Here is a 20,708-nt window from a genome sequence, read left to right on the forward strand (position 1 = left end):
AACCAAGTTCAAAGTTTAAACTAACAAACACAATGCTATGCAACCTTCAAAAGCACATGTATACCCAAAATTTTACCTGGCTTGGTTCCTTCTTTTAAGTAAGAGAAGACAAATACGATCCATACAGAACAACTCAGGGTGTCCTCAGTGACAATTCTAGAAAATTGAGCTTCTCTTCCAGGCTTGAAAATACTTAACCAGCTTTGTCTCAAGGAGGGTGATATTAGCTAGGCCTAATGCCATCTTTTGTGTCAATAGCTCAGAAAGTGGAATATTTCCTCTGTCTGATTTCATACCACAGGGTAGAGAACATGCCAAGAAGTCTGACTGCACTTAGGATTCCATAATACACAGGAAAAAATCCCTTTCCCCTTCAAAGCAGGTATATACCCAGTGCTTCTTATACCAGGCTCTGTCTTCCGGCCTCTCCTAGAATGAGCATCACATTTACCATTATTTGGGGGAGATTTAGGGAACACAACAAAATATCCCCATATTAGTTCTATTAAAAAGAAATACAAGAAAATAATTTTCATCTTCTGAAATTATATGCATTACTGATCAAACAATCGTTTAACAGTCCTCCTAAGGTGGGGAACCCACGTATTAAATGCATCCTCCTGAACTGTGTTCCCTAAACATATGACATCTGGATGCCATGTGCTGCTATCTGGCTCCAGCTGGTACTCTAAGGTCAGTAGGTTAGAGCTAAACCAGGTGATCAGGGACAGAATTTTGCCAGGCTTAGCAAACAGCTTTTTGATATATTTAAAATCACAGTTAGTTGCTGACCAGACATTCTTAGAAATGGACTAGATCCACACTCTGTTATCCTGATTCTTTAGTAAGGTTTCATCCTCATCTTTAGGAACAAAGAGGGGTGGAATAAAAAGGAAAAAATATGTGAATCTTCAGTCAAAGAGTCCATAATGGTATATAAAATTATCTGAGTTCATCTTCCAACCCCCCCTACCATCTGAAATATTCTAAAATTTCAAATTACCAAAATAATCAAACCCAGTAATATTAAGCTGGGGAGACTCCTGGCTTTTATACAAATTAATAATTGGTAATAAAAGTTAGTGTTAAGGTGGATCAATTTGTACTAGTATAAAACTTAGCTGGCTTGATAAAGTGAAGTGATTTTATTACCACAGCAAATGGGGTCAATACAGAAGGAAGACAGTCAGATATCCATTTTGTATTTCTCTAACTTTTTCATTTTGTTTTTTTAATGACTTAAAGCACAGTATTATTATTAACCTAAAGGGGTATCACTACAGTAGTATAGTATTTTATTGATACCATTTTGTTTGAGTAAAAGATTTTAAATTTCATAATATTCATAAGTATGATTTAATTTTAATTAGACTCTCTATTCGTTTTCATGGGCTGTCATAACAAATTACCTCAAAGTTAGTGGCTTAAAACAACACAAATGTGTTAGCTTACAAAAGTGTAGGTTAAAAGTCTGACTGTCCAAAAGAGAAAGAAAAATACCATATGATATCACTTTTTTGTGGAATCTAAAATGATACAAATGGACATATTTACAAAACAGACAGACTCACAGACTTAGAAAATAAACTTAAGGTTACCAGAGAAAAAGGAGGTAGGGGAGAGATGAATTAGGAGTTTGGTATTAGTAGGTACAAACTACTATATATAAAATAAACAACATGGTCCCACTGTATAGCGTAGGAAACTATATTTAATATCCTGTAATAAGCTAACAGTTCGGTTCAGTCGCTCAGTCGTGTCCGACTCTTTGCGACCCCATGAACCACAGCACACCAGGCCTCCCTGTCCATCACCAACTCCCGGAGTCCACCCAAACCCATGTCCATCAAGTCGGTGATGCCATCCAGGCATCTCATCCTCTATTGTCCCCTTCTCCTCCTGCCCTCAATCTTTCCCAGCATCAGGGTCTTTTCAAATGACTTAGCTCTCCACATCAGGTGGCCAAGTATTGGAGTTTCAGCTTCAACATCAGTCCCTCCAATGAACACCCAGGACTGATCTCCTTTAGAATGGACTGGTTGGATCTCTAATGGAAAAGAATATCAATATATAACTGAATCACTTTGCTACACACTGAAAACTAACACAACATTGTAAATCAACTATACTTCGATTAAAACAAAAACAGTCTTATACCAACTCCCTGGGCTGTTTTCCCTTCTGGAGGTTCTAGGACAGAATTCCTAGCCTTGCCTTTTCTAGGTTCTAGAGGCTTCCCACTGCTCATAGCCTCTGTCTCCATCTTTACAGCTTTTGATGGGTCAAGTCCTTCTCCCACGACATTGCTCTGACCTTATCCTCTGCTTCCAAATTTTACTTTTAAGGACCTTTGTCATTATACTAGTATCCTGGTCCTGGATAATTTTGCCTAACACAGAATTCAGATACCTTTTGTGGAACACACTGTCCACTTTTTATAATCAAGGACACTTAGAAACAGGATTTATCAGGATATTACTTTGTGGAAATTTTGCTAGAATGGATCTATTATTTTAAGTGAAGTTCACTTATGGTTCAAATTCTGAATGGATATTCTTACTATACTGAACTTATTTGTATTACTATTTGAAAATTCAGGTTTACTTTGGCAAGAGACTTTTTTTTGCATATCTCCATAGTTTCTGGGAAAGGGTGACCAAACGAAAAGTCTCTTTGGCTTTCAGATCCATAAAAGATTAAACAAAGGAACTCCCAAGGAGAATATTTCAAATGAACTCAAAGTACCAGCTGGTCTGCTCGATATTTAAGGGGAGGGAAAAAGTATTTTATTAGGATGGAGATAAAAGAGCTAGTGTTTCTTTCCTTTCTAGATAGTCTAATTCCATTGGGTTGAGTTTAGAGAAGATACAATAGCTAACTTCAACAGGACACAGTTGCTCTGAAAAGGTGTTACTTCAAATGGTCTCTCTAAAGTCAATAATGAAAGTTTCTTAGAGGAACTGGAGACATTTTTAAGTTGGAACTTGCTGTCAGAAATGTTGTAGAATTCCCCCTCAATGGGTACGCAGTCTGGCTGATAATTTCAAAGGGTCTTTGTGGCCTTGAAACGTCTGTTCAATGATAGCTTTGTTTACATTAGAAAAGAATGAAATATTTTAAATAATCAAAATTCTAATCTTAAAATTCTAGTTGATAGTATTGTTTGAATAAGAGTTAGTTACCTTTCCTCAGAATACATTTTTAAAAGACATAAAGGGAAAACAAACGAGCAGAAAAAGCATCAACTCTTGGCTATGTTCAAAAGTAAATTTTTGTAGTTTAATTACATTAAAATCCATAGAAGTTTAGTATGGGTCCAAATCTTGAGGGCTAAGTGAGTCATTTAAATCGCTAACCGTTTTGTTTCCACTTTCAGCGATGCATTTGATTTTGAGATTGGTGTTGTCATAGTCAGAATCAGCCAAGGGTTTGACATCTCCCAGGTTCTTCAGGTGCAAGGTACGTACTTTCTTTATTCACCAAGAAGATATTCATTGAGCACCTCCTTCCCGCCTGGCATCATTCTAGGTGCGAGGGGATAGTGCAGAGCCCAGCACAGACAAAACCTGCTAACAACAGAGCTCTTGTCAGGACAGCGTTCTTGCTCTGACACGAGCTGTGTACCCTTTCCCTGTGCTTTTCTCATTGTTAACATAAGCGGTGTTTGTCTGGCTCATCAGAAATATAGAATAATTCAGGGCAGTTATCAGTCTTCTCATCACAAAACCACAAACCTAGTATCACTAAAAATAAGTACTTTTGGTGAAGTAAACTGCCAAATTAATTTTTGCAAGATGTTTCAAAAAATGAAGACTAATTATTTCCTTGGAAACCCATGTATTTTGTTTAAGAGTCTATGATCTGGTTTGTAGCTCATATGTAAATGAGCCTGAATGTATCATGCTGTGAATCACTAATCTAAGTCAGGGACAGAAACACTAATTCAGATTAGTGATTCTGCTTTTTCCCTGTAGAGGATTCCAGAAACTCCTTGTTAAATCTTAGAGTATAAATATACCCTCTTGTGTGTAAAGTGAAGGACACATCTAAAGAGTCAGTAAAACACTAGGATAGGGCTCTGACCCTTGACTCACTCTTTAGCTGAACTTCACAATGGAGTCCACTGACAAGATGACACTACAACAGGAGGATATTTGGGGGTAACCTCTTGTGTGCCAGGTATGGTGTATACTGCAGCGCTGGGCAGACTAAGACTACTAAGAGTCTGTATCGACAAGGATTCATAGCCTTGTAAGGGAAATGGGTGCACTGTTAGTGTGATAATAGGTATATTAATAGGGTACTATGGAAAAGGGAAAAGGGGCACTTAACTCCAGGAAGGCTTTCTGGCCAAGTAGGAGCTAACTTGGCAATGGTTGGAGAGAGAACAATGAGAATTTGAACAACAGCATTCTTGGCAAAGAGGAGAGCATTAGCAAAGGTATGAGACTATGGAGGAATGAGGAATATGGACAACCGAAAGCACATTCATATTACTGAAGCAGATCATAGTGAAATATAAGGCTGGTGATAAAAGATCCTCATTTCAAAAGGCTCATTTGCCATATTAAAAAGCATGGACCATATTCTATGGACAATGAGGAACCGCCGAAGAGATTTGAAGGGAGGGAGTAATATGGTGAAATTTGAGTCTTAGATCTCCTACTCTTTCAGTTACATGGAGGGTGGACTTGAAGAGGACTAGACCAGAGACAGAAATATAAATCAAAAAGATTTTCATAATCAAAGTCAGAGCAGGTGACAGCCTGGACTAGAGCAGCCCCTCTCAGGGGATGGAGAGAAAAGGACAGTGTACTTCGGAGGTACAAAAAGCAGACTTTTGGGTTTGATAGGAGGTGTGGGATGTGAGAGAGGGACAAGTGGAAAAAGATTCCTTGATTCCTTGGCTGGCAATGAATGGTGGTGCTATTAGTGGAAATGGGAACCACACGAGGAAGAGTAGTAGGTGTAATGAAGAGATGTCCTACGGGAAATCCTACTGGAAATGTCCAATAGGCAGTTAGATACTCCCAGGCTGAAAGAACAAATCTGAACTGGAGATGTTGATTTAGATGTTTTGGGTTAAATTATATACCCCCAGAATTTGTATGTTGTAAGTCCTAACCTCAGAATATGGCTATATTTGGAGACAGCGTCTTTAATCAAATAGGTAAGGTAAAATGAGGTCCCTGGTTGGGTCCTAATCCCATGTGAATGGAGTCCTCATGAAAAGAGATTAGGACACTGACAAGCACACAGGAAAGATCACATGAAGTCAAAAGGAAAAGATGGCCATCTGCAAACCAGAGAGGCCACAGAATGAACCAACCCTGCCAACACCTTGACCTTGGTGTTATTTTCTAGAACTGTGAGAAAATAAATTTCAGTTGTGTTCTGCCCATATATATATGGTATATATCATGGCAGCTCTACCAAACGAATACAAGGAACATCAGAATTAAGATGATAATTGAAACTGTGACACTGGAAAATACAACGCAAAAAGTGTGTAAGAGTTGAGAGCCCCAAGGCACAAGACAAAGGTCCCAAAGGAAGACCAAGCCAGGAGTGACCAGAGACAAAAAGGCACCAGGAGTCTGTCTTGTCATGGAAGTCATGGGAGCAGAGTGCTCAGAATGTGAACCATCAGCATAAATACCAGTAAATTGCAAAGGAAATATAATTGACATGGCACAGACAATCTTAGAACAATGTCTGTAGAGCAGTGTTGACAGGATCCAGAGTGCAGTGGGTTAGGGAGAGAATGTGAGATGATGAAGCAGAGAATGTGGATATGGCCCACTGTTAGGAGCCAAGGAGAAGAATAAGGTTGAGGAGGTCTATCTAGACCTTAGAATAGGAGAAGTGTTTATTCCTAGGTGAAAAAAAGAAATGGGTTCTAGAGAGTAGGAGAGAGTGAAGATGAGGGTAAAGAAAGAGATGGCCATGGAATAAGATCCTGGAGGAGCAGGAAGAATCAAAGGAAGGTCATGGATGGAAGAGTTGGCGTGACAGAAGAAAACTGCTTCATCTTCTAAAATTGGAGTAAAAGAAGCGAGGATTGATGAAGAGTTATGTGGATTTGCAGGAGTGGTAAACTGAGGAAGATCATTCACAATATTCTTAATTCTCTCTGTGAAGCTGGAGTAATTTTGCTAGTTGTCTGCTTTTTCTCTAGTGACATTTGATCTCTGGGGTTGAGAGGATCGGGGTTTTGCTGGGTAGGGTCACAGAAATGAAAAGCCTGCAAGAGATTTGAGAGTGCAAGTGGCTGATGGGTTCAGAGTCTTTTTTTTTTTTTTTGGCCATTTCACCTCTGTCTTATCCTAATAGAAGGGACCATGAGTGAATGAGGTGAATTTTATGATGTAACAATTCTTTTGTTGCAAGGGAGCAGGAGAAAGAAGATTAGAAATCAAGCATTTTTATAAGATGGAGAATCACTATCTGATATGTATACTCTATAATTCTGCATGAAGAACTTTAAAACTCAGAGTAGAATCCATTCTATGTAAAATTGTTGTGTTAAGGTTATCTTTCATGCCTTCAGCCTTTTCTTTTTCATGGACCTTTTACATCTTCAGGTCAGATATACTAATTCTATGTGGTAGTCATGATTAATTCATAGTCCTTCCTAATAGAATGTAATGCATTAATAGCAATAATAGCTACACTTCCGAGCACTTACTATGTGCCATGTGTTATGCTTCATGTTCACACGTATTACAACAGTTATCACCTCAACTCCCCTATCAGGCAAATACAATCATTGTCCCCATTTTACAGCTAATAAAACTGAGGCTTAACTAAATTCACAGCACCAGTAATTGGTAGAGCTAAGATTCAAACCTGTGTCTATTTGAAGCCTCTATTCTACCTTTTAAAAGAGAACTAGAGGACAATGACTTACGTAACGAGAAGCAGTGGTGAAATCTGAGAGATAGGAATGGAACAAAGCCGTTTCTATCTGTTCCTTAAAAAACCCAGTGTAGGGGCTGTTTGACTATGGTAAGATAAACATGACGCTGCGGACAATCACAAGAACCTAATACTAAGAGACCTGGTTTATTAATTTCTACATTTTAATTTAATTTTCCTGCCTTTTGAGTTGTCCTGTTTTTCCATCTAAAAAATAAGAATGCAAACTATAATTTGTATTAAATTACACATTTGCTTTGTATGTTGATCTCTTCAGGCTAAAAGATGTGATGCGGCTCCCACCCCTCACTGCTCCATCTGCCAAAATGCCCTGTCAATTTAGTTCTATAAAGCAATATAGCCAGCAAATTCTGTATATTTCTGAAAGAATCCTGGCAGTGAACTGCATCCCCTTTTAATTTCCCAAGGGAATTATCTGATTTATATCAACTTTGATGTTTGAAATATTTTTGCTTCTTAGGAAGTAAAAATGCAGTAGGATGCTAATAAAATAATTATAAGTACCAATTATCTAGAGTAAACCAAAACAACATTACACAAATACATAAACCTGCAGAAAAACAGCGGCATAATAATAGAAATTAACTTCACCCCACATTTCTATGCATTGTTTTGAAGTTTATGTAATTTATGCCACAACCTTCATATTAGATTTTGAATTGGAAGAAATAAGCTTTCATTTCATTGTATTATACTGTAATACAGGGCTTAATAAGAGCCTGATAAATCTTAAGTATTGCATTACAATATGTTAATGATTATCATCATAGCTTTTCCAACACCGACACCACGGTGTCATCACAGATTATAATTTAAAGGAAATATTAGCAATTCAGAGTGCTCATATAGTGTAGTTAATAAAGCAGTGAATAGAAATCAACTTTATAGGTAATTTACCAGCTAATGACAATTATTTCTATACTGTGTCACAGGCTTATGTGAGGAGAATAATTTTTTATGTAAATAAGATTGATGTTCATAGCATTATAACTTGTATACTGCAGCAACTCATCCAATACTGATGGCTGATAGTTTCTCTTAAGAAGTTAATTTATTGCCTGACAACACACAAAAAAATGCAATATTTCATATTGCTCACTTCCCAGGGGTATTTAGCAAGTTGCCAACTACAACATAGAGTCCAAATTGTACTGGTAGGAAATAAGGTGATGAGACGTGATTCGCAATATATTGCGGTCAAGTGTTCCGTGGAAGTACTGCACGATTTATGACCATCTTGGAGCGCGAGGATTCTGCTGTGTCTGATGGAGTGGCTTAGCAAAATAAAGACAGATGGCAGTGTAGTAAATAATCACTTGATTGGAAGGCGACCACGGCAGGATTGCTTCCTGCCTTCAATTCAGCTAAACTTCACCTCGGGTACGGCACACTGATTCATGTGAGCATTTACAGCTTTGAGTTGATTGACCAAGAAAGAATCATAATTTAATAATTAATAAAGAAAAAGGATGCTGTGAAGTCAGAGGGTACGCAACTCCTCAGTGGGTTTCCCTGCTCGCTCTTTTGTTGTCAGGTAATTGACTACTCTCTATCCTGAAGATTCAGACTGAATTTCAATTGTAGAATCCTGCCTATTTCTAAAAGACATGTTAAAAGAGGGGAAAAAAAAAAAGACTGGAAATAGACCATTCGAGGCAATCTTGACAACTAAATTGAATTTCAAAATAGTCACTGCAGTTGGTTACTATATAATCAATTTATAAAGCACTTGAAAATAAACCAACTACTGTTCAAGTGGTTTTGGCATTTGCATGAGGTTACAGCTCAGGCTTCACTCTTTGTTCTTCCTGTGAGAACTGTTTGGGGGTATGTAGGAAGCCTTGGTCAGAAACTCTCGCTCAACGGATAGATCCTGAAAGTCTATGCTTTTCTCCCCCATCATTAGAACCCCAGGGATTCTCTTAATCTTGGCATGAGAGAAATGCAGACTCTTACTCTCTCTCCCAACCAGTATGGCTTTGTAAATATGATATAATATGAAACTATCTAGTACGCAAGATTCCTAGTCGTACCAGTGCCCAGGGGGTGGCCAGTTCCAGGATAGGGAGCCCTTTCCTCATCTCTCATCCTTAGGGTTAATCCCACATGTCCTGCCTCTGTCATGTGCCAGCCTGATCTGTACTGTTAGCTGCTCTCAGCCCCTCTTCTTGTAACTATGTACAAGGCATGAACTCTCCTTCTTTCAAACGTTGTCTTTTATACCAACACCCTCCATGCATACACGCTATACACACCCCACCCCTGACAGCTCTTCACTTGTTTTTGTTCCTTTATAGAGATAACTTTGTCAAATGTATTCCACCACATGAAACAGAATTGACCTGTTCTTTTATTTCAGCAAAATATTCTTGAGTGATTGCGGTGATGGGCACTAGTGAGGCATGAACACATCTAAGAATGTTTGAGCAGGAGTCTGGGAAGCCTAAGCATAGGCTTTGGAATCAGATAGGTCTGGATTCAAATTCAGTTACTCTAATGGGAATAACCGTAATACCTACCTCACAGGTTTGTTGTTTTGGATTAAAGGATATGATGGCTGCACAGTGTTTGGCATTGTACTTCACACAAAGTAAACTCTCAATAAGTGGTGGAAATGAAATCTGACATAAGCTACCCTCCAGGAGTTTACAAATTAGTGGGGTTACAATAGACACGTATCTTAAAACTCTATTCCATGCCACATAGTTTAGTCAGTGGAATAAAGTTTGAAGAAGAATATTATTAAAATATGAAATGTTATAGAAATTTCTTGACTGAGAAATTTGAGGATGGTTTTTTTTTTCAAAACATGCAGACTGGGTATTGCTTCATCAGGGAGATATTGGAAGTCAGAGCAGATTACTGATGAAGGACAGTAGAGGGATGAACACTAGAATTGGAAACAGAAGACGGGGGTCACCAGCTGTGCAACCTCGATCAAATCACTTGAACTCTCTAAACCCAAGTTTCCATCACAGTAAAATGGGGGAGGGGGGAATGGGGAGAATGTTACTAGCTCTGCTTTCATCCTAGTACTCATGCTGGGATGAAATCAGGCACTATTGGAAAGAGCACTGTGAATCCTGAGTATCACAATGTCATGGTTGTGGTGGTGGTCATGGTAGCGGTGATGAAACGAGTAATTTTCAGGCAGCCTTATGGCAATCATCACATCTATCCACTCCTACTCCCTTGCCTTATCTCTCCGGTGATTAAAGGCACACTTTTACAAGTCAGCTAGCCAGTGCTCCAGTTGAAAGAAATGTTTTGGCAAACTCTACTCGTGATTTCGCATGCAAACAGAGGCAAGCGGTGGGCCACATAGATAATGCAGGAGAAAAGATAATCAAAACGTCACTTCTACTTAGCACTGAAAAGAGAAAAGGAGGGAGTGCACAGAAGGAGGCCTTAGATCACCTACAAAGTGCATAATTAAGAATTAACTTTAATAAGAGTTTGCAAAATCACTTTGAGTGACCACTGTGTGGATCTGAAAGTCCAAGATGTTCAAGCAGGCAGACTTTAGCCTTTAGAATGGATTCTGTCAACCTCTGTCTCTGTTGTCTTTGAGGAAACTGCTGAATCTGACTCGCTCACACAAATTCTGGTTTTGTCTCGCAGGCCTGGGATTTTGCAGTTTGCTCTGTCCAGGATGGGCTTTGCACATACTTTCCGAGCACATTATTGGAGCAGCTCCCGGTTCACTTAGCCAGCCGAACCCTTTACAAAGGAGAATTTATTTTTCCCTTCCTTTGTCCAAATTAGAGGACAAAAAAACATGGCAACTAGTGGCTAATCACAGGGTATGCTGGAGCCTGCCAAGAAAAGAAAAGGAAAAGAATCCTCTTTCCAGTGCAAACTTTGCAGTTGCCCCTAGAGGAGCTCAGCAAATACTTGCCTTCCAGATGACTGCAAAGAATAGGTTACCCTACAGCCGACCCCTTGCAATACCCCACAGAGTGGGCGACAGTTGGGGGCCCATCACCCAGGACAGTGAAGCTGCTGCTCTGGGGCAGCCTGCCATATGTACCTGTATCCTTAGGGTCTTCTATTTAAAATGGCAATTTGGAGGAAACCAGAGTTTTGGGGAATTAGCTTGGCATTACACCATGTACCTGAGTGTTTAGGTTCATCTAAGGATAAAGAGTTGGAGGTTAATAAAACAACTCTGAAATAATAGCAAGAAGCCAACAGCAGAAGGTCTTCACATTGCATAGCATGCAGAATTTGGAGTCAAGCAGACTCCTTTGCGGAGAAGACAATGGCACCCCACTCCAGTACTCTTGCCTGGAAAATCCCAGGGATGGAGGAGCCTGGTAGGCTGCAGTCCATGGGGTCGCTACAAGTTGGACACGACTGAGCGACTTCACTTTCACTTTTCACTTTCATGCATTGGAGAAGGAAATGGCAACCCACTCCAGTGTTCTTGCCTAGAGAATCCCAGGGATGGGGGAGCCTGGTGGGCTGCCATCTATGGGGTCGCACAGAGTCAGACATGACTGAAGCAACTTAGCAGCAGCAGCAGACTCCTTTGCACTGGAACCCTGTGATTTGCTGGGTGACATCAGACAAATTACCTAAACTTTCTGAGCCTCAGTTTCTGCACCTACAAAATGAGGATAATAATAGTAGCTTTCTCAGAGTTGTTTGGGAATGAATAATATGCAGCATAGACCCTGGCACCCGAAGAAAGTACAATAATAATTAACTTCTAAAATAACTCCCAGGCTTCTCAAAGTCCTTGATATGCTTTGCATGCCTAAGCCCATTTCTAGAAGTTGCATAAATCCACTGCCTATAGAAATGTACTCATTGCTTTGTTCTCTAAGGAGCAACAAAGCACCATGCAGGGCTTGTTGCTTATTCTTTTTGCAAAGCTAGGGAGTGGGAAAGGCGAGGGGTTATGATTTTCCATTTCACAGATGGGAAATCAGAGGCGTAGGAAAAGTAAGTGACTTGCCCAATGTCACATGAAGCCAGCAGCAGAGCTGTAATTGGTTAGGACCCCAGTGCAACACAGCGTGTGTTCACCTTTCGAAAGTCAGGCGTAAGCAACTCTTGTCTAAGCTTTAATGCCATTCATCTTATTTCTTAGATTTCTATAGCTGCTGATCTTGAGAACCTTTGAAGCTTTGGGGAAATCACATGGATGATTTGACCTTAAATCTCATGCCACTGGCAAAAGATTAATCGCAGGGACCTGGAAAGGGGCCAGACAATTCTGTGTAGCTGAATAACAGCACCGTCTAGGGATGTGACTGTCCTGACAGATTTAGTTAGTACATAATTGATAAATCTAGAGTTTGTATAGCTTCACTTCCCAGAAAGAAAAGGCAATGGGCTCCAAGGGTTGACATTTACAGAAGCCCTTCCAGTGTTTTGTAACACTGAATCTAGGTTTTCTACTCTTCCTCCAAACCTAGCTCATTTTCTAAGGTTCTGTTCTCAGCAGGCAAGAAGATGAAGGGATCTGACAAGACTCTTACCTTACCACTGTAAGCAAGAATGTCCATCAGTCTTTAACGCAGTCATATGACTGCCCTGATCCATGCGGGTTGAGGCCAGCAAGGGATGCAATGCATTACCTAGCAGCTAGGAACTTTCTGTCACCATCAGAATCCAAGAAAGACAAAAGGCATCCAGACCCAACATCAAAGCTTAGAGAACGGGTCTAAATCCTGGACAGGACATTTTATACAGCTTGACTCTTATTGCAGACTCAAGTGTCATGAGGCCCTTTTTAGTAATGTGGACTCTGACAGGTGCACAGAAATGTCAGCTTTTATTTCTTTTGCTTTGGTCACTCACTCTAGAAAGTATTTTACTTATTGGAAAGACTTGGTGGTGGTAAATATTTTTCACTGTAAGTTTATTATCAGATCTGGTTCTCTTTCTTTAATTCTTATTCTCTAGTTTCATGTTTCAATTCAGGAGGCACTGTTGTGTGTCTGATATACACCCAGCATACTTCTGTAATTTTGTTACTCCTAGTTGTAAAATATCTGGTAGCTCAGATCAGTAAATCAGTAGCTTTCAGTGTACAAGATCTTACATACAGTGGATCTGGTATCTTGTTTTGCCAGTAGTAAATAAAGATGGCATTAAATAATCCTCCTCCTTTGCCCTCACAAATAAAAAACTCAGTGTCCTCATGTATTATAACTTAACAGAGCCAGTTTTCTGAGCTAGTTGTTACTTTCTGAATACAATTTATTGATACGTGTTACTTCTAAAAAACCATTCAGAAAAATCATATTATGCATAAATAATCATTTAATTGCATAGTCACACCATTTTCAATATTGAAATCATTAATAAGACCGTTTCTGGAAACTTTGTTGTCCCGAGTTAAGTAAGTGATTTTTGTCTTCTTTCATCAGAGGAATTAGAGAAATTAGAACAGGAGCGGCTGGCTTTGGAAGCCACCATCAAAGACAATGAAAGTGAAGAAGGAAATGGAGGCATCCGAGGCTTGTTTAAAAAAGCTGGCAAGCTGAACATTACTAAGCCAACTCCTAAGAAAGGTAAGTGCTTTTAAGATTTACAAGAAAAGTTACAAAATGAGCCAAAATGAATCTTCAGGGGTCAGTAGTCAATATCTAAGATACTGGAGGCATTGTGTGTAGGTAAGGACTAAAAGACATTTCCTTAGAGAAGACAGTATGGCTAAAAGGTAGAAGCTATTGTCACTTATTAACAACATTCACCCCTTTGTAACATCTTACCGTAAAAAACTCTCTGTTTTAAAATAATATTTAGTTTCTAAGATATATAGTGGGTAAGCAGATTGAATGCCATAAGAAGCAAAAAAAAAAAAAAAGTTCTAAGTTAAGATGTAAAGGGGATAGAAATTCATGACCTAATACTGAAACTGGTTTATCTATACACACACACACCTTGCAGATATTTCAGGAGACTGAAAGTCGACTGGTACAGGCAAGAAAGGGATCCAGGTAGAATTCTAATTTCAAAACCATCTTTATCACAAGCCAGAATGCTGGACTTGGAACTTCATAGACACTAATTACCTGCAGATTTTGGCTAGATGGTACACTTATCTCTGAATGTTCAGTGTACATCCCAGGAATGGAGGACCACAGAATGAGATCTTGTTATTAGTTTTATAAATAGGTGATTCAAATGACTGATTTTTTTTTTGAAAATTGCTCTCTTTGCAGAAACAGTTTTTTCATGAGGTCCATAGCGACCTCTGCTGGTAGAAAATTAGAATGTTAAGGTTCATTTCTTTCACGCACAAATAGTCCTGTAGTTCATGAAGTCCTTCACTGGTGTAAAGCCCAGGAAATAGTACTTCTTTGGCAAGGTCTCCAAGTCAAGTAGCAAGATCCAAATTGAGACTTAGCAGGCTGCTGGTCTAGGTTGATAGGACCCAATCTTTCAAAGAGGCCATCTCTTTACTCTGGAAGAGGTTTGGTTCAGTTTTCTTATTTTCCTACTATGACCCAAGGACCAAATTTAACCTGTAATACAACATTTTTGTATATCTACATAGCATTATGAGAAAACCAAACATTTCTCCCCTTCAAATACTTAGAGGTACCCTTGGGTGCCAGAAATATTTGATTGCCTAGGGGAGAACCTACTAGGTATTACCTTCCTTAAAATGACATTTTCTAGAAAAATGATGTGTTTGAATCTTAAGTTGGAGGTACATCAAGTCTCTTTCCAGGTATAAATATTAGAATGAGACCCTCCGGATGCTAACTACTATCATCTTTCCTTTTCAATTGTTTGATGTAGTCATGAGAAGAATTAACTACCCATTGAATCTGCTCTGTGCAACAGTACAACCTGAGAAGCAATGGAAAATGTAGAAGTCATAGCCCATACTCTTCTCTAGCTGTTGGGGAGGAGAGAAGTAATAAGGTCTTTATTAGTGAAAGTGGAACTTATTTATTCTGGAACCCCATTTCTGCATGACAATACTTTTAGCAAAAACATACATCTCTGAAAGTCAACAAGTCTCATTGTTCAGAAAAGCAAAATTATGTTTTGTTTCAATGCCTAAATTTTCAAGCACAGCTCTGATAGTAGGCCCCTTTAGTGCTCTGGGCTTTTGTCAGTTGAGGACTCTTTGGAGTTCTAGATCAGGACCAGCTCGGCCTCCAGGCACTCATACAGGAGTCCTCTGGATGCTCTGATCTGCTTGTAAGTAGCGGCAGAGTTTGGTCCACTTGGTAAAGATATTTACTTCCTCCTTTAGCAGTCCTGAGATAGAAACAATATGAGATAATTGCTTCAGAACTGACCAGCTCCACCTTGGAAACAGCAAAAGACAGAACAAAGCATCCTGAGACCCTCTTAGATCAGAGAGGAAGCTCTAACGAGGCTGTCAGCTCTGCTCTAAGCACGATGCTGACACTACCGCTTTGAAATAGAGCAATGAAGTCACAACTTTCAAAGATGTGGAAATGAGAAATAATACATAGGGTGTAGCAAAGAAATACCTACTGGCGAATAGGAATGAGGGTTCTGGTAAACACTTCCCTACTTCCCTGGTACACTTTCACTGTGTCCATGTTAGGGCGGAAATAGCATTAAAATATTTTTAAGTACTTTATGTACACCCTTAACTGTAACTCAAGAAGAGGTAATTTTAATCCATATTTCCTGGCTTTTTCATCTCATTCGCAGAGATTCAAATAGCTCAAGTGGCTTTACCTTAGACTCACAAGATGCCAGGAAAAGAAAGCAGAAGAGTAAGCCAGGTCCATGTTAGGACCAAAGGGTCATGGAGAGTTGAGATGCTCAAGGTCCCTAGCAACCTTTATAATCCAGACATTTCTGGAATTCGTACCAAAATTGTGCTCAAATGAACATATTGTCTAGCGAAGGAATACTTCTGATTCTTTGGTTATCTCTAGAAAACCAATAACTACATGTTCTATTAATACTTTTAAGTACATCTGATATTGTAACCTGAGTTATATATGAAATTTAAGAAAATGAGGATATTTAGGGTTTTGTATCAGATAATTTAGCATTGCTACATGTCTAAATAATAATTCTGCACTGAGACAGATTACTAAGGATCTGAAAAAATTCACTACTCTATAATAAAAACGGTAATCATAAGATCAATATCAAATTTCTCTGAACTATGGAAGGTGATCTAAATTACTGTGGGATTTGACCTTTATATTTTCTTTTGTGGAGAATAGGGCTCACTATTTTCCCATAAGTATAAAAAACACAAAGTCATGATCCTTCTTCTATTTTCCTGAATAGATTTATTGGCAAGTTATTTTGTTTCTTTCCTCAAAAGACAAATGGATGTACTACTTTCTCTTTCGTTACAGATAGCAGCATTAACACAATCCAGTCAATGCACGTTGGGGAGTTCAACCAGAAACTGGTGGAGGCCAGCACCCAATTTAAAAAGAAGCAGGGAAAAGGCACAATTGATGTTTGGTGGTTGTTTGATGATGGAGGTAAAAAATTCCAGAATATACACTAGAGAGCAGAATTTCTTGTTGATAAATTTAACAAACTGCATGGGAAGGTATATGAAAACGGTATCAGTTAAAGAATAACATTTCCGTGTTCTCTAAAGATTTAAATTATTTAGGAGCTATGAGTGTGGGAATGAATACAGATATAAAGCTATTCATTTCCTTTCAATTGGATATGCTCATCCTTTCTGTCATAATTTACTCTTTTTTTCAGGGTTAATACTCCTTATCCCCTATATCTTGACTCTCAGAAAAAAATGGAAAGACTGTAAATTAAGAATCTATGTTGGAGGGAAGATCAATCGCATTGAAGAAGAAAAAATTGCGTAAGTAATTTATCACTTGTGTTGAAGCGTTTTTGATGTTTGTTGCTTGAATGCTTTAATTTTAAAAAAACTTTAAGCGTCTTTGAGGCACAATAAATTTAAAGACAAAAAGTCACCACGCTAGGCCTTAGGCTTGCTTGGCTTCTGTCAATAAATTATCTGCGTAATTTTTCTAATCATTGTCTTCAAGTCCTTCTATCCCCTTCCACAAATGCTTTCAACAAGCATTTGGCATGGAAGCCCTTCTCAAGTCTTCAGTGAGAGCATCATTATCTTGTATAATGTTTATTTTCTTCTGACTAGTAAATGCATCCAAGAAAGGAAGAGCCTGAAGGCATCTGTGTCCAAATTCTGTCCAGTTTCTTCTGGGAGAGTCAAACCTGTTAATTCGAGGCAGTCCCTCTAGCCTCGCACACTTAGAAGAGAACAGAGATGGCACCCTGTCCAAGCCCCAGCTCTGCCACTGACAAGACGCAGGGCTTTGCAACAGTTACTGTACCTGTCTGGGTCCTCCCCAAGTTTCTCACTTGTAGTTTGAAAGTGTTTAAATGGGTGACTGTTGGTAACTCTTCTGATTAAAATAAATAAATAAGCCAAGTCCCATGGTGCTAAGTCTGTTCCTTTCTTATTTATTTAGTCATGGAGAGTTGATCTCTAGTTGTGAGAGCAACAAGCATGCCAAGAGTGTGGTGCATCCAAAGATCTCTGGAGGAAATCCAGAGAATGACTTTTGGCAGCCCGTAGTCCCTCATGGCATGCCTAAGTCCTAGCCCTTCCTGGAATGGCTACTTCCAGAAATCACAAAATAATGACTGGCTCTTCAGTTCAGTTCAGTTCAGTCGCTCAGTCGTGTCCGACTCTGCGACCCCATGGGCTACCGTGTGCCAGGCTTCCCTGTCCAACACCAACTCCCAAAGCTTGCTCAAACTCATGCCCATCAAGTGAGTGATGCCATCCAACCATCTCATCCTCTGCCGTCCCCTTCTCCTCCTGCCTTTAATCTGTCCCGGCATCAGGGTCTTTTCCAATGAGTCAGCTCTTCACATCAGGTGCCCAAAGTATTGGGGTTTCAGCTTTAGCATCAGTCCTTCCAAAGAACACCCAGGACTGATCTCCTTTAATGGACTGGTTGGATCTCCTTGCAGTCCAAGGGACTCTCAAGAGTCTTTTTCAATACCACAGTTTAAAAGAATCAATTCTTCAGCTCTTAGTCATTTTTTCACATTGTCTCCCCCTTCTTAGAAAGTTATTATATATATCTAATTCCTCTTAAAGAAAATTATAGTAAAATGGAAACTAACATGAGGTCTACAATAATTTATATTTTCTTAAAGCCTCTGTACCTTATTGAGACAAGTGATGAAATTTGAAAAAGGTTGGTGGATAAGATAGTAGCAGGGCATCCATGTTAAATTTCTTGATTTCAGAAACTGTACTCTGTTTATAAAAGAGAATGAATGTCCTTGCTCTTAGGAAATATTCACTGAAGTACTTAGAGGTAAAGGGGACTGATACGTGTAACTTACTTTAAAATGGCAGATAAGTAGGACGTAGAAAGCCAGCAAGCAAAAACAATATAGAGAGATGTAGACAGAGAAAAAGAGAATGACAAATCAAATGGGGCAAAACATAAACAACTGGTGAATCTGAGCTTTCTTTACACTATTCTTATAATGTTTTGTAACTTTGAAATTATATCAAAATGTTCAGTTGCTAGCGGGAAAAACTTTTAATCTACAATGATATAATATATAATAATTATTGGTTTGTCAGTAGATTGTCAGTAACTCTATAAACATTATCAGCAATCATCAATAAGTATTGAGACTTGTTCTCTTTTTCCCAAATGATAAGGAAGAGTGGACAGTGCCACAACCTTTTCCCTGAAACATGAATGCAGAGCTGGGTTTGCTGTTTCCAGTGACTGCACCTACAGAAATTTCTCTTTGCCTTTGGTAGAATAATCTGGTCCACATTTATCCATATTCATCAAGTGCTACAGTGGAAATCAAATACTAACCAAAGCCTTTGTCCAAAAGCTAAGCTGAAATAAGACATGATTGCTTTTGATGTCTTAAACACAAAACTCTTTGATTGAAAATAGTTAAATATTCAATGATGAGGCATTTCTGTCTTGTATTTTCAGAATGGCTTCCCTTCTGAGCAAATTTAGGATAAAATTTGCAGACATCCATGTCATTGGTGACATCAACGTTAAGCCAAACAAAGAAAGGTATGGAATATTTAACCAGATGCAGTTTATCCATGGTAAACTCTCCCCTCTTTTGTGTTGATTATTAGAAGGTTAAAATGTTACGGGTTTACTGCTGTGACTTCCTGATAGGATGACATAAAAGGGGATTTTAAATAATCATGACACAGAGCTATCAGGTTCTAACGGAAGGAAAAGTTTTTAAGGTGAAGATGAGCTTGAGAAGAACAACTGCGGAAACATCGTTTAGTTAGCATTTTAGAATTGCCTTTCGCGTTATGCTTTCTATGGTGGTAACAGTAGCAGGAAGCATAGGCTCAGAAAATTCTGACCTGAGCAGTCAGGGTAAGTTTACATTATTTAAAGTTACTGGTGGGGCATTCTGAATGGGAAGCCTATGAGAGCCCCCAAAGGGGATTTCTTTTTTTTTTTTTTTTCCAAAGGGGATTTCTAAAACTATCTGAAGCCTGGCAAGGAAAGGTATTGGTTCCAAAATTTTAAAATGAAAAAAAAATTGAAATAATTGTTTAAATGCCTTCAAAACAGCATCACTTTAACCTCATTAATTTTTAAATTTGTGAAGTCCATGGTATTTGAAAACAATTTGTAGGTTAGATCTTCACAGGAGTTCCCAGAGGTATAAGAAGATTGTCTGGAAATTACAACAGATCATAAATTAAAATATTTAGAGCAATGACTTCACAATTATAAAATATTTTCAATTGTTTACAGTTCAAAATCATGTTTAGTGTTGCATCTGTATGCAGTTTAGTACATTTGATTTGGTGTGGCATGGTTCCCCAAGGGTGGAAACAGGAGATACAAAGGTCTCAGTATGGCATAGGTCCTTGCTAGACTCAGACCTCTTCTCATTCCTGTTGATCACCATTTCTCCTTCCTCCTGTAGTTCTTGATGAGTTGCAACTCCACATTCCTCAAACCTTCTTGCTCTATCCTTCTTCTGATTCACTGTTATCCCAGATGAACTTAGTAACTAACTGAAAATTATCCAGATTTAAGATGCATTCTTATTGACAAAATGGCAACCTTGAACCTCATGTCATTTGAGGGTATTCATGATTCCTCTAAGGCTATGCGTCAGTTAAAACAGCTTTACAAAATGTCTTAACTGAAATAAGAAAGCTAGGATTGACAGGGCTGACCTGGATTATTATGATGTAATATTTCCTTATATCATAAATACCACTAATGCTTTTCATTCCTATATTTCTACAGTTATAAAGTTAAGAAAAATTAAGAACAGACTTATCATTCTCCTTGGTAAATGGAATTAAGATTTTTATATGAACTAAGTTGTCATGCAGTAACCTCTGGTAGCCTTGCACATTTCATTTGAAGAATTTTAACTCCTAAGTCATTGCCCCTTGGCACTTGCAGGAATGTGATCAAACAGGCTCATCTGATAGCTCTAATTGGAGGAAACACATTCTCTTCTATAACACAGCAGGTACAATGATTCCCCAGTATGTGCCACTTAGCACCAGACCACAGCCTGCCAGCTCTCTGCCAATACGGGACCGTTTACTGTTGTCTAGAGCATAGTTGAGGAGAAGGGGGCAACAGAAGATGAGATGCTTAGACAGCATCACCAACATGAGTTTGAGCAAACTCTGGAGATAATGAAGGACAGGGAAGCCTGAAGTGCTGCAGTCCATGGGGGTCACAAAGAATCAGACATGACTTAGCAACTGAACGACAACGAGAGTGTAGTCACAGTGTCCCCTACTGAACTGGGAT

General features: G+C 38.8%; 1 protein-coding gene across 7 annotated transcripts in view; it reads left to right on the forward strand.

The window, feature by feature from the left end:
- Window positions 1–20,708, forward strand: part of SLC12A1 (solute carrier family 12 member 1) — an 87,613-nt gene that overhangs the window by 58,706 nt on the left and 8,199 nt on the right. For all 7 annotated transcript variants that reach the window (XM_086320764.1, XM_086320757.1, XM_086320759.1 and 4 more), the window contains 5 exons: window positions 3,377–3,459; window positions 13,320–13,463; window positions 16,260–16,391; window positions 16,627–16,738; window positions 18,885–18,971. In XM_086320764.1, coding sequence (XP_086176890.1) covers window positions 3,377–3,459; window positions 13,320–13,463; window positions 16,260–16,391; window positions 16,627–16,738; window positions 18,885–18,971 — 558 coding nt within the window. The remainder of the gene's footprint in view (window positions 1–3,376; window positions 3,460–13,319; window positions 13,464–16,259; window positions 16,392–16,626; window positions 16,739–18,884; window positions 18,972–20,708) is intronic.

The sequence above is a fragment of the Bos grunniens genome, chromosome 10 (assembly GCF_055505025.1).
Source record: "Bos grunniens cultivar Pamir isolate PY7600 chromosome 10, Bosgru_T2T1.0, whole genome shotgun sequence".
NCBI classification, from domain to species: domain Eukaryota; kingdom Metazoa; phylum Chordata; class Mammalia; order Artiodactyla; family Bovidae; genus Bos; species Bos grunniens.